The 12,200-nt window shown below is 34.9% G+C and overlaps 1 protein-coding gene across 7 annotated transcripts in view; it reads left to right on the top strand.

The window, feature by feature from the left end:
- The window catches only part of PPFIA2 (PTPRF interacting protein alpha 2), a 288,804-nt gene that overhangs the window by 83,488 nt on the left and 193,116 nt on the right, over positions 1-12,200 (top strand). For 2 of the 7 annotated variants that reach the window (XM_064702005.1, XM_064702004.1), the window contains exon 1: positions 10,780-10,964. The exons of 4 other annotated variants lie outside the window; for them this stretch is intronic. In XM_064702005.1, coding sequence (XP_064558075.1) covers positions 10,884-10,964 — 81 coding nt within the window. In that variant the 5' untranslated portion in view covers positions 10,780-10,883. Of the gene's footprint in view, positions 1-10,779; positions 10,965-12,200 lie in introns of those variants that run through there. One more of the 7 variants, XM_064702006.1, reaches the window with a different exon arrangement.

The raw sequence follows: 12,200 nt of genomic DNA, 5'->3' as shown, positions 1-12,200 counted from the left end.
ACTATATTACCTTTCATATGCATTAAGCGCAAAAGTAAAATTTCAAAAATTAGGAAAAATTTTTGAAGGTTCTTGTAAAGCAAATTAAGAGTTCACTGGTTATTTTAATATGTGAAAAGTTCAAAGACACATGAAGCAATAAAATATCTTGGTTAATTTGCAAATAAACCAAAGTTCATCTGTTCAGATATTACAAGGCAGAGTGTATATAATGGAGGCTTGTGGGGGGAGATAATTGTGAATGAGTCATCAGAAAGTTTTTAAAAATAAATTCACAAGTTTTATTTTAATTGTTGACTCATCGGCAATTTATTTTCCCAACTGTTCTATCTTGCTTGTCTGTCAAACCACGTCCATGGTCATCTCAATCTTTTCACTTAGACTGTGCAAATATTGAAAACCGTTCTGCCATTTAATAAAATATCTTTCTTGGTCGGTGTCTGTAAACTTTGAGTTAGAATTGTATTTGTGCTGGTCCATTTTGCTTTATATGCTACCTGTTTATTCTGAGGTGCAATGTTGTTCAATCTTAGGAAACCTCACTTAACTGCAATTCCAGTGCCGCTTTCCATGCGCCAGCTAGGAGGTTAGGCGTCTTGATAAATGGACAGGAGTAGGAGTAAGATAAAATGTTGGCTTTTGATTTCCATCTGGCTGTGCAGAGAAGGAACAAGATAAATTCCGTCATGGTAAGCTACTATCTGGAGATGTAGACACACATAGTGAAAATGATCAGGGCTAAGAAGGAAATTTTAACTGAAGAGAGGCCATCAGGATTAGCACTGTTTAGTTAAAGATGAAAGAAACCAGGATGTATTTATGTGAAATGTACCTTCTGTAGAGGAGCTACACTGAAAATGTATCTAGTTATTTTCTTTAGAGAAGAGAGGCCAGTGGGTGAAGATGAAACATGATGTATAATTTTTCCTATGGCCATTTTTCCCATAAGATATTGCTGAGAATAAGTCCTACATCAGACTCAGGAAACAACTAAATCTTTATATGGACAATGCAGGGTAAACCTGTAGTTGGCTCTTTTTTGGTACCTTTTCTTTCCTTCAAAAGAAAATTCTTAGTGCACTAATGGTAGGAGAATTTTCTACACATGACAAATATGGTTTTACTATTCCATTTATCACAGGTGCATATATTTTCTATACATTTTAAGTTCACTATATAGTGATCTGCAGTTGTTTTAAGATATTCTGTGCCACTTTAAGAGCATACTAATTAACATTACCACTACTTGACACTAATCAAAATTTAAAGCTGCTGCATGAAATTGCATGAAATATTATATGTGGAACTCTGTGAAGTTCTAAAAAAATTATGAGCTTTGAATTGTAATAAATGTCTGTAATATCTGTTTAATGTTCATAAGAAACCTTTCCATGCTGGAAATGTGAAATAAGCATATATATGTTACTAGGAATTAGAAATTGCCTGGCCTGAGATTGCTTTATTATTTAACATTGTAGATGTGATTTAACTTGTTTGTGTCCCACTATATCCTTTAATAAAACATAAATAGTTTTGCAGTTAATTTTGCCATGCTCCACAGTCTTTTGTATCTCAGTCTGGGATGTTAATCTTCTGTGTGATTATAGCAGCAGACTCAATCTGGATGTGACTGTGAATTTGTTGCTGCAGATGTTGCTTTTCACATAATTTGTTTCAGGAAAATACGAAAAGCCATTTTGGGGGTTTGTATGGTTTTAGTTTTGCCTCATGTAGTTATAGAAAAATTATTTCTGATAGTAATTTTCCCTTGGGTGTACCTAATCAGTGGTGGGGGTTTTGTCACTGATTATAATATCTTCTTGCCATGTTTTGTTAACTTGTTTAACATTCAGTTCAGTCTCCCAGGGTAGGATTCACTGCACCTAACTTCAGACATCTAGAGTGTAGGCATTTCTGTCTTTACTGCCTCCCACCTCTCTAGTGTGATTCATCTCAAACTAAAATAGACATCTAAAATAGGTCAGAAACAGTGCCCCTTGAAAGTGCCTGTCTTTATTGACTGTAAAGGGAGCCTGTGGGAACACACAAGAGACATGGTCTCTTCCACTGCAAATAAAGCCTAGCAGAAGATGCCAAGGTTCACTTCTGCCATTGCTTCCACGAAAGAAAGAAATGCAAAGGCTACCTTCCCTTGGCAAGGAGATTTCAACATGTCCTGGCTCAATAGCAGCCACATAATTCCCAGCTTTCCATCTGCTCTCATTCCACCGGAGATTCTCTGTCCATGAATAATTTTCTTCTTTTGATCTAAAAACTTTATAATCATACTGCTAAGCTTTAAGTATTTTCAAAATTAGTTGTGAATGCGGAACACCAGGCAATAGTCATCTTCTCCCATATAGAAGGGACAAGGTCCTGTTAGATGACAGCACTACCCTGTCGGTATCACAGCGTTTAATTTAGGTTTCACTACATTTTTATGCTTTTGTCAAGTAGCTATTTTTCCTGTCCAAGGGTAAGTTTTTAGACTGTGATCTTTAATAATAGCATTTCTATCTTCATTTAATATTGTCACAAATGTTTGTTGATTATCAGTCCATCTTCATCTCAGTTTTCTACCTTGAGATACAGGTTAATGTTAAGAATGCTAAGAACATATACATTCCACTGCTTATGGCCCTTTTTAGATGCATGGCAAGATGAATCGTGAATAATGCTGCTTAGTCACTTATATGATAAATTTTGAAGTCATCCTGACTGAATGCAGAAAGGAAATAGATAATACTTTTACTTTTCCTATGTTTTAGAAATATTTAATATCCTACCCTCCCTTTTTTTTTTTTTTTCCAAAGCATGTTTACAAAAAGGTGACTATTATGAAGATTAAGACTTATAAAGTCCTTTTTTGGGATTTAGCAAGTTTTGAAACCATTCAGCCTAAAGATTGGGAAAATGGTGGTTTTATACTGTGAAGGTTTTATACTGAGAAAGTGTCTTTCAGCTGTATTTGTATGTCATGATTTTTGTACAGAAAAATGCAACGTTTCCTTCTACTTAATATAGCTATGCAGTTGCTGGATCATTCTTTATTTTTATAACAGTTTTTAAGGGGAAATGAAAGTGTGCTGAGTCAAGATCTGGAGCAGCCATTTGCCCTCAGGTTGGATTGACAGTTTTGTTTTATAGTCCCCAATGTTTTCTCTGCTGGAAAGATGATTTTAGACAGTATCAGCACACAAACACTGCAACTGCACTTTTAGAAGGGAAAATGGCCTCAAGTGGTTAAGGACAAGCACAGATAGAGTACATTTTTAGAAGAGACTCTACCATGACCACTTACAACGCCATATGGATGACAATGAAGAAATATGCACCATAGCAAAATCTTGAGGTCTTTTCAAGCTAATATATTATTACTCATTTGTGCCACGTACTTAAAGAAAAAAAGGGTAATAAAAGGTTTTATTGCTTGTATCTAGCTATAAAAGGGAATTTTACATTTTCTTTAGGAGACTGCGTTTTGTGAATAAAGTTGGAGCAACGGGTCTGACATTTTCAAACTTAGTCACTCCAAGTGCTTTGCCTATTAAATGTGCAACAGTGAGACCTAAATGCTCAAAATGGCATCAGCAGGGCTGATGTGACTTATGACAGGCTATTCAGAGACTGAGCATCCTTGAAAATTAGATGAAAGATGTCATTGATTAACCAATTTAATTAGTTATTGCTTTTGGGGGTATGACTGTCAATATTAACACTTCTTCAACAGATTCCAACTCCAAAGTTTGTGATCACATTCAGGATTGTTGCTCTTCTACCTTCAGGACAGAAAAGCTACCAGGGTAAATCTACTTAAGGGACTTCTATTACCCAATAAGTACTATTTCAGTTTTTTCACACTGTGAAAGAAGGCATGATTATGTAGTTTTATGGGTTTGTTTTTGTTATTCTTACTTTTCAAGTTTGTGTTCATTTCATTCAGAAATATATTCACTGACAGTATAGAAAAATTATGAAATTTTAATGGAGAAAGTCTACAAACAGACCTCCTTTGGCAAAGGCCTGCTGATTTCCACAATCCTTACTCAAGAGAGTATTTCCAGTTCCCATTCAAAGTATGGGACTAATCAGTCATGAATTTTAGCTTTTGATTCATTTCTGTAAGTCTTTACTCAAAGGACCAGTTTTGCAACTTGCATCACTCATTATGACAAAAGATACTTTCCAGATGGAGTAGAAATAGAGATAAATAACAAAGAAAATTGCCTTGGCACAAGCTCTCCTGACAGCCTTTATCATCTAGATAAAATTCTATTACTCATTTTCATTAGCAGTTTACTCTCTGAACACTTTTTATACTTCCAGAACAGGATACATCTCTATGTAAACATTGCAGAACAACTGCAGTATAAAATAAGTTATTACAATGAAAATAAATAAAATAATACTGTTAGGAAGAAAAAGAATTTTCCAAAGGGAGAATAGGGAGGTTAGAGAGGATATCTATTCGCAGTAAGAGTTGTAGTGCCTGAACACATTATCTCAAACTTGTATCTTCTTCTTCTGTTTTTCCCTCATAGGCTTTCATCCTATTTTTATCCTCAGGATGAGACACATAATGTAAGATGTTCACTTAAAAAGAAAAGGCCACTCTGCTGATGATGATACATAGGCAATGATTATCATCTTATGTTCTTTCCTAATTTCACTCATCCTTAATGTACTGTGATCCTTTGCAGTAATGCACATGATTTAGATTCTACATTTGTTGATAAGAAACTACTCATATTTTGCCAAGTGCTGTGATACCACTGTGTATAATGTTGCAATGTAATCAACTTAAGGCATGAATAGCAAGACTGACACCCAAGTGATTTGACACATAGTGAAATAACAAGTTGACTGTTTGCATTATATCTTTTCTACTGTCTGGGATCACATTACTTTGGAGGTTTTGGTCTTGATTAATCTAGAGTTGATGTTAAATTTGACCAAAATGTTAAAAATGTTCATAAAGGCAGTCACTTCTTTGATTCTACATTAAAAATTTGTCTTTGATTCCATGGAGCATCAAGACTTTGTCATGAAATCTGTAGTCATGTCAGAAAACAGAAATGTAGTCCTGGCATCATCAAAAATGAGTGGCAGAGGACCATTATATATAGCAAATATAGCTTAATATCTGTGCTAGTGGCACTTGAAACCCAAGAGTGGTGGAGAAGAGAAAATTAATACCTTTTCAAATCTGGTATTAATTAATTTTCAGAGATAAACCTCTCAAATTTTTTTTGTTTGGTTCACAACACTTTCTCACAACTCTACCATCCTCTCCTCCTTCAACTCTCACATTATGCCTAAAGTCTAGTATACTTCTCTATATATAAGCATTAAGTTTTCATTCTATTTCCTTTTTAGATTCAGTCAGTAACTGTCATCAACACATAACTTAAAAATAGATAAAACCAATGTTTACATCTGGTTCATTTCAATTACCTAATAGGCCTCAAGTGCAATCTTGATTTACTCATAGTTGAGTTATACAGAGGAAGCATAGATCCAGTGCTGGGAACTTGAATTGTTTCAAGAAAAATGAAATGGTGCTTTGAATATTCCATCCTGGCTTTGTTGAACCATGTGGAAAGGGATTCAGATATAGAACTATTTAATTGTTAAGCCTTCAGAGTGGAAGAAATAATTCTTACACCTGTGATGACCAGAATATTGTAGAGCAGTGCTGCACAGGAGTCCTAGCTGTGGTCAAAAATTGCTTGTCCAGAATACAAAATAAAGGGAAAATTTGCTCCTGCACAAGCAATCAAATGGTATCTTTTGGACTTAGTGTCGTTATGGTTGCCTTCCATATTTGTTGATTATGGAATGCATACTTGATAGGTTGTACAAAATATATTCTGTATTCATAAACTAGTTTAGATATTGAATGAACAATTTTAATTGTATTGACCTTTCATAGCTAGAGATACTTTATGTTAGTTAAATTAATTCTCAAGTTTGCCATTTAAAGGAAAAATGGTAACAAGAGTTTGAAGTTGATTCGTTGATGCTGACTGTTTTTTTCAAAGCAAATGCAATACATTAAAATATTTCACTATATGCAACAAAGCAAGATTACTTTAAAAATTAGTTGTGTTCATACTTGCAGTTCCTGTGAAAGTTTTCTCATTGTTTTCACGCTTGAAAGGGAAGCCATCATACAGAATAAACCTGCTGGGACACATTTTATCCTTTAGTATTTCTGATATGCTAAACTATATAGTTTTTACTTCTAATGGAAGATATGTTTGCCCTGCAGTGTACTTGTTGTCAAGGGTTACACAAATCCTTACGTTCAGAGTTAAAATCGGGCTCATAGGTTCATACTGCCTTGGTACCAGCCCTTGTTCTTGTGAGACACTTCCTGGTACATGCTGGTATTTGCATACTCAGAAATAGCAAAGACCAATGATGGAAATTTTCTGTTAGTACTAGGAGCCTGAAAGCGAGCAAGAATTTCCTTGTTCTATGTCTCGTTGTTTTTAATTCTCCCCCTTTGCTTTCTGGGAGCTATACCAGCTGGAAATGGCTACTTTCTGAAGCTTCATGTGTGTGGGTTTTATATATTCTTTAAAGTATATTCATCAGGTTTTGGTTTTCTGTTGCTTTGTTGATGGGGGAAAGAAGAAATATTTTTGGCATAGAACTTCATTAAATAAGCTGAAAAGAACTGTAAATAAATTTGGATATAAAAAACAATTTGATTTCATGTGTGACTTCATGAAGGTAGTAGTTAAAATTTGATATGAAATTGTATATCTTTTATTCTGAACTGTGGTAAAGGTTTAACATAATTTCCAGCCATTAATTGTTGGAAAACCGAACTCTTTAAACATTAGCATTTTTCAATTTAAAGCAAAATCAGGATATTTTAAGCCAGATGAGTAACATATCATCTGATACTCCCTCTATTTTGGTGTCTATAACAGAAGATAATACAGAATCATCAATGCAACTACAGTGTTGTCAATACTGGAAGATTAGTAGGGTTTTTCTGAGTCTGTGAAGTAGGTCTAGTGGTTTAATGTGAAAGCTCTCTAATGTTCTGAAAATCCCACACTCGCACTGCTCCTGGAGGAAGACATGTTTCTTTAACATGGCTTTCCCTGATAGAGACAGAAATAGAGACAGAAATAAGAGTAATATGTGATACAAAGTCCTTGTTTCTGGATAATTACTCACCTAATTCAATAAGAGCTGGTGATTTAAATCTTAACTCAAAACATCTGCTTTATATTGCACTACATAGACTGAAGAGAAACTATATATCACAAGCACTAGCACATTAAAAAGCTAAGTGTGTTCATCAATTTTAAAAAGTGCATCTTGTCTCTACAGTCAGAAATAGAAGGGTTTGTATTAGTGTCCCTGAATTTTCAAAATACTTTACATAATCATCTGATATATACATATATATGCCTTCCTTTTGGATTTGTAACTTACTGGGTTTTTTATATTATATATATATAAAAATAAAAACAAATAAATAAATATTATATATATATAAATGTCTTGTGTTTTGTATGAACTATCAAAAATCATAGGCTACACATAAAAAAATGCACTTAAAAAATTGAGTAATCCCACTGAAAATTTTGGAGAGTAGTAGATAACTAAAATGTATAGTTCAAAATAATTCATATGATACACATTCAGTGCTTGATAACTCATACATTCAAAAGTAACTGAAACTAAAGCCGTCTCAGAAGCATTGCCATATCTCATACTTTTAAGCATGTAGAACTTTTTCTTTTCCTGCAGGAGTTTTTTTTTCCTCCACTACAAGTCTCAGTTTAAATCATTAGTTGGAAGATTCATGGGAGCAAATATTTGAATGGGGATTGCATCCACTGAGCTGTAGTCATGGTCTTTAGGTGTCTTTCTCTGTTTGTCCTGTTGGGTCTCTTCAGTTTCCTTCCATTCCATTTTCTGCTCTTTTTCAGTTCATGTTGCTTGATACCCTCCTTAGTCATTGTTGCATTCAATTCGACATGGGAGACCTGGCTCCAGCTCCTTGTTCTGAGGAGATTGCTGAATCCCAGATTTGGGGCTGCTGGCTTTTCTGAAATGTGACTCTTTCTGTAATTGTGAACACTCATTCTGCATGCATCACTGCGTGCTTTACTGAATTTACTGGTGCTCTAACAGCTTCCTGACAGGAGGCTTGTTTCATATTTTTCAGGAAAAAACTGCTGTAAACAAACATTTTCAATCTGTTTTGAGAGTTACACCAAAATGACATTCTGATTCCATGAGGACGCTACAAGAATGTGATGTTGTCTGTATTGCAGTTAGAAGAAAATTCATAGTCTTTACCTTTCCTCACAGGTGGAAGTTAGTGGAGAGTTAAAACAACTGCTATGCCTTTTCTCTAGACTTATACTGATTAGATAAGGAAATATGTTTATTGGAACTGAAATGCAAGCATGGGGAGCTGTTGCTCTTTTTTTTTTTTTTTTTTTTTTTTTTTTTTTTTTTTGTGGTGGCATTGATGGCAGGTTTTTTAACTGCAAATTTCTTCACCTAGGCAGGAAATCCAAAACAACAAATTAAAGACCAGGAACAGTATTTTGAAAAGCATTTTTCAAGTAACAGTCAGCCAAGACATGGTGAACAGTGGTCCCAGTAAGAGCTCCCAGTGGAAGGCTGAATCTAAAAAAAGGTGTGCTGTCCTAGAGGAACAAATAGGGACAAACAGGGAACTAGCAAGTCTAAATACAGCAATAGTCTTATGGTCATGAAAGGCATTATGGTAACTGTGACTAAGATAGGTGGGTTTAACTGTGAATTAACTACCTTAAGGTTTAGCACATGCCAGTATGAGAAAATGAACTGAGTTTTCTATATCCCTGGTAGAAACAAGGATTAAAAGTTACAAAAGTTGAAGCAAAAGAAGTTCAAGCTAATAGGTGCAGTTACTGAGTAGTGAAAGTGATTGTCTAATGGAGGAATGTGAATGGGAATTTGCACATGAATTCTTCAAATTATGCATTTGGTGATGAAACTCTGATGTAAACTTCTATCCTCTTCCAGGGCAAACCATTTTAAATGTCCATAAAAGAAACTTTATTCATTGCATTGTGGAGAAATAGCACGTGTTTGGTAGGGATATTATAAAGAAGAAAGTATCAGCTCATAATAAAAGATACTCTACTCAGATTATAAACAAACTGGTATCTTTCATTTGACCAGCTGAGGGGCCTCTTTGCTAATACAAGCATCTAGATCCTCTGCAAGAGGAATCAAAGACAGGAGAATACACTGTAATCTGAAATCTAGGTCTTAAGAAAATGTTCCAGACAGTAGTTTTGCCTTGATTCTGTAAATATTATAGAAGCCATAACATGGTAATTATAAGAAATTGTTATGAATTGGTATGAATAGGATCTGAGAAGATTTTTTTCTTTTTGGCTTACAAAACATTATTGCAGTGTGCACCACTCTGACACATTTAAACAGACAGACATCTCTGCATCTTTTCCAACTCCTTTCATAGTCATTTTACTTTAGGAGTTGCATTATCTCCTATTGCTAAAAGCATTAGGATAAAACAGAATAAAAAACATAGGCAGCCTGGCAACTCACAAGGCTTTTAGAATTTTGACAAGCTCCTTTTGAAAGTACCATTTATTAAGTGTTTTTTCTGTCTCTTTTAAACCTTGTGAATAAAATAAAAAGTACTTGACAGAACATGCAAAGTTAGTTTTGCAACCATTTTACAATTTTGCTCTTTTCTGTAACCCTACTTCTCAATTTTTTGTATATTGAACACTTATTTTTTGTTGCTGAAAGGTGCCAAGTTCTTTGGATATTACTTTCTTTATCATCTTCAATGTAGTTCAAACGATGTGTGTTTGAAGAAAAGATGTGATGAATGATTTTTGAATGTTCAGTGCAGGTGTTCACAAGTATTATCAGCTTTAAAAAAATAACTTCTTTAAAGCATCTTGTGTATAGCTAATGAATTAACCTGTAGGTCTGTAGCTTTGCTAAGCACAGTAAGGCTCAGAATAAAATTCCAACCTTATACTTAGCAGTTAGGTAAACCTTTCTTCAAGAGGCATTCAGACAGAAAATGCGAAAAAATAATTAGGAAAAAAAAGACAAAAGAGAAGCTTATAATGTGTATTATATTTAAAATGACTATAGCCCTGTAATCAGTCTCACAACCATGTATTTCTCTCCAGTAGTAGCACCAAAAATTAAGAAATGTAAAAAATACTAATTTGGAGAGCAATACACAATTTTTTTTTTTCTAGGCAAGACAGTTAAAACAACAAAAAAAGCCACCTTTGTGTTATTTAAAGCAAGCTGTATGTGTTAACGTAGCTGTCAGCAACTGAAGGGATAAAATTATCATTGTTATCAAATACAGCTAGAAACTGAACACGAGACATGCTTCAGGTTAGTCAGAAGAGGTCCTCTGTTTTTCACTGTGCACGCTTGCTTGAAATGAAACTGTGTTTTATTGGTTAACTGGGATGCTTAGCATAATCACTTTGCAAGGCTGTGGTGGAGGGAGGTGATTATCACTGAGAACAGATGGGCAGGTCCAAAGCGTTGCCAGATTCTGCACAAGCTCCATGTACTGTAGGTTCTGGCTCTCTTTTCTTTGGCATTTCTAATTTTTATTCATCGTGCATGTTACGAGGGGCTAGCTGAGCTGGAGGTCAGGGAGCAATGACCTCACAGTTTAGCTCACAGATGCAGGAGTGAGGATTTCAAAGCACTGTCACCGTACGTCTGAACGGATGGGGCAGACGGAATTTTGTCCAATTGCCTCCCTAAATGTATAAAGGGATTTGTCTCCGAGCTTAGCGCTCTGCTCTGCATCTGTAGCTCTCTGTGGATTGTATTGTGTGTGACCAGAAATGATATTCTCGGATATGAACAGTGTCTCTGCCTCTCCTAAAGTGCATCCTCCTAATGGGACCCGGTTTTATACTTTTCAGGTAAGTGAACTTGAATAAAACTGAAAGGATTTAAAGTGATGGGTAAACTTTGAATAAGAGTAGCTAATACGTTAAGAAGCTTATGTATTCATTAGTTTTGTATAGGTAGGAGAAAAAATGTAAAAAATCAGTATCATCACAGTCAGTTTGCTGCTTTAAAAAAATCAGCATGTAATTGCTCCTATACTAACACAAGATTACATTTATTGTGATTTTGCTATTGTTTGTGTTTTCCAATAATAATATAATCTAGCAATTAATTAAATGTATAGTTCCTTACATGGACCCACACTGTCTTTCTGTTTCATTTAGATAAGCACTCTGTTGAAATTACCAGAAATTCCAAAGTCATGTTATACAAAATATATTTAAAAAACTTTGTATGTTGTACCTGTCTAGATTTCTTTAATATTAATCCTGAATGTCATTTCATGCTAGCTGATGCCAAACTTGATTTTTGTGAATAGTAATACATGTGCAATTGATAAAACAGCAGAATCTATTAGTAGGATTTTTAAGGTTCTCAATTTTAAGCCAAGATTTGCCTCATCCAGGTAAATAAGGCTGTGTGCTTAGCTAAAGGGAAAAAATGTATTTTATGCTCTGTATCTTAATTGCAAACCAGTCTAATTACAACCATCTTCCAGTAGCAGTTCATTATAAGTAATCTGCAGTGTCTTGGCTCTGAGAAACTATGTAATCCTACACTAAGATTAAACAAGAATAAAAAAACCCTCACACACACCCCTGCCCCAGATGGTCCTTAGAGCATTTTGGCCCTGCAGGGCAAATCAAACACTCCCTTAACTTAAAGTGGCAACAGCTTTTTCAGCTCAGCCTCTGATACAGTTAGGATTTAAATATCCTTCCTTCTCCTGATTGCCTAGCAGGTTTGTCTTTTTCAGTACTTATGCTATTATAGAGGGATTCTTTAACATGTAATAAACCCTGTGCATACGACCAGAACAAACAATCTGAAGCAAAGATGATCATAAAAGTTGATTATAAAATGAATAGCAAACTTCTGTTACAAAATCCAGGTACAGCATTCTTTAGGCCCAATAACTGCATTTCATTCTTGTCTCCTTTTAAATCCATTGTTTTTAATTGTGCTGTCTTGCCCTTCTTACAGTGGTGTCAAATGATAGTTGAGGGCTGTGCAGAAAGAACGGCCTCCTCCTAACAGTGACGATCTGCTGATCCTGGCAGTGATTCAGAGACATGAGTGCCCCAGGC

This window comes from Zonotrichia leucophrys, chromosome 1A (assembly GCF_028769735.1).
Source record: "Zonotrichia leucophrys gambelii isolate GWCS_2022_RI chromosome 1A, RI_Zleu_2.0, whole genome shotgun sequence".
NCBI classification, from domain to species: Eukaryota; Metazoa; Chordata; class Aves; order Passeriformes; family Passerellidae; genus Zonotrichia; species Zonotrichia leucophrys.
This window is presented reverse-complemented; position numbering and strand designations above follow the sequence as displayed.